Source organism: Halyomorpha halys, unplaced genomic scaffold, assembly GCF_000696795.3.
Source record: "Halyomorpha halys isolate HHAL.00 unplaced genomic scaffold, Hhal_1.1 Scaffold42.1, whole genome shotgun sequence".
Lineage (NCBI taxonomy): Eukaryota > Metazoa > Arthropoda > Insecta > Hemiptera > Pentatomidae > Halyomorpha > Halyomorpha halys.
Window position 1 is genome coordinate 1112848 of NW_027114384.1, and position 1988 is coordinate 1114835.

At 33.2% G+C, this 1988-nt stretch overlaps 1 protein-coding gene across 1 annotated transcript in view; it reads left to right on the forward strand.

The window, feature by feature from the left end:
• The window catches only part of LOC106688320 (dynein regulatory complex protein 11), a 37699-nt gene extending 36726 nt beyond the window's left edge, over nucleotides 1-973 (forward strand). The window contains exon 13 of the mRNA XM_014432737.2: nucleotides 608-973. Within this exon, the coding sequence (XP_014288223.2) occupies nucleotides 608-829 (222 nt within the window). The 3' untranslated portion in view covers nucleotides 830-973. The remainder of the gene's footprint in view (nucleotides 1-607) is intronic.
• The last annotated feature ends 1015 nt before the right edge of the window (nucleotides 974-1988 follow it).

Here is a 1988-nt window from a genome sequence, read left to right on the forward strand (position 1 = left end):
TTATCATTGTATCATTTTGTATATTTTTAGCCCTGATGAAGCCCTGCAAAGTGGGGCGAAACGTCGGAAAATAAATAGTTGTAAACTATTTTTGTTTCACTTTTGACCGCAACCCTGACCATCTTCTTATATATCAATTTTTACGGTCAACTATATATACATAAATACAATATTTCGATTAGTTTTACTTTTTGGTTTTAAAGGAACTTTTTATTGAGAAAACAACAAATAACAAACTAATCCTTATGTTTTTGTTAAGCCAAAACTAAAAATATTTTCTATATGCAGAATTTGGAAAATAAAAAAGTATTAATAGATAATTTTGGACTTCGAAACTTTTTTAAGATAACCGATTAAGTTGGATTGTGGATGAAGAGGGTAGGTGCCTATCTAACTAGTGTGAGGTACTCTAACCTCAAAATCTCAAAACTCCGACAAAAAAAATTTGTATTTGTATTTTGAAAATTTAATATTTATAATATAACCCGTACATCCACTTACACCTTCAATTATAATCTTAGCTTCAAATAACGTAGCTATATTTTAAACATTTTAGGATTGATGAGTATTTGTATCTTCATGCTAACAATTAATATTATGCCAATAGGTCTTTACTTGCAAAAGGATACTCCAGCTGCGACTCCAGCAGTTGACCCACGCCGAATTAGTGGCTGTCCTCTGCAAGAAGGAGCCGATCTACCGTGAAGAAGAAGAAGAATTCCTGAACTGGCTCTCGAAGACTCCTCTCGGACGGAGAAGGCAGAAGGCCGTCGAGCTAGCAATAGAGAGGGCCAAGGAAGCTGAAGCTATGGGAAAGGCGGTTCCTTAGTGGAAAGCAGTCTAATGATATTTTGTTACCTCCATTGGCTTCTATAGCGGTGGTAGAGCCGAGAAGCGAGCACCATTTAAGAGCAGATTGTTTATATAAACATGGTTTTAGCATTGATATTGTAATCAACAGTCAAAATTGACAGTTATTGTACATAAAACATGGTTGTGGTAGATAAAATTAATAAAAAATGTTCATATTATGGCATATATATTTTATTATTAAAGAGACACTTATCCTTAAATTACGAACTTATCCACTAGACGTAGAGTGGGCTGAAACGTCGGAAACGTTATCAAAATTATTCCAGTTCATACGTCTTTTTTTCTTTTACTATAAATGGAATATATAGTAGAGGGAAAGTATTAGGGTCGAGAAAAATTTCGAATTTTAGTTTTCGACTGAACTTTTTTTCAGGTCTCCTGTGAGCGGAGAAAACCTAGTATCGGAAAATGATCTGTGTCTGAGAACAGCCTAGTTCAAAAACGAAAAGTTGTACAAAACTTTAATCAATATGCCAGTGTGTGAACTTTTTGACTGCAAATGCCACTTACAGAATCGATTTTTCACATTTTTATCGATTTTCTCGAATAAAGCTCGTAAGATTTTGATTAAATGCACAATGCTAATGTACAATCAGTTGTTTTTAACTCTAGGTCTTGTTCTCATTAAAATATTCTAACTATAGTTTTTTTTTTTTTTTTACATTTATTTATTGCAATTTACAACTGTATTTTCAATTTTTAAAAATATTTAAAAAATACGTTAAGTAAATTTGATATTCGATCAAAACTTCCAATCCATTACAAAAGACTGATCTACATGACAATAATAAGGCCCATCTGGACATACGGAGTTGAGCTTTGGGGCTCCACTAAACCTTCCAATTCAAAATCCTTCGTAAAATTCTCAATGCTCCTTACTTTGCCACAAATAAAATCATCCATAAAGACCTTAATGTTCCATATGTAACCGATCTAACCCCAACCACTAGTTTCTAACCTTGCTTCTTCTTCCATTCCTGGCAATCCTCCTGAAAAGAAGATGGCCTCGTGACCTTATATTGTAAAATCTTTTTATAGCTCTACCAATGGGTAGTTTCTCTACACGCTGTATCATATCATTATGATTATGATATTACTTCAAATTTGCTTGTTAT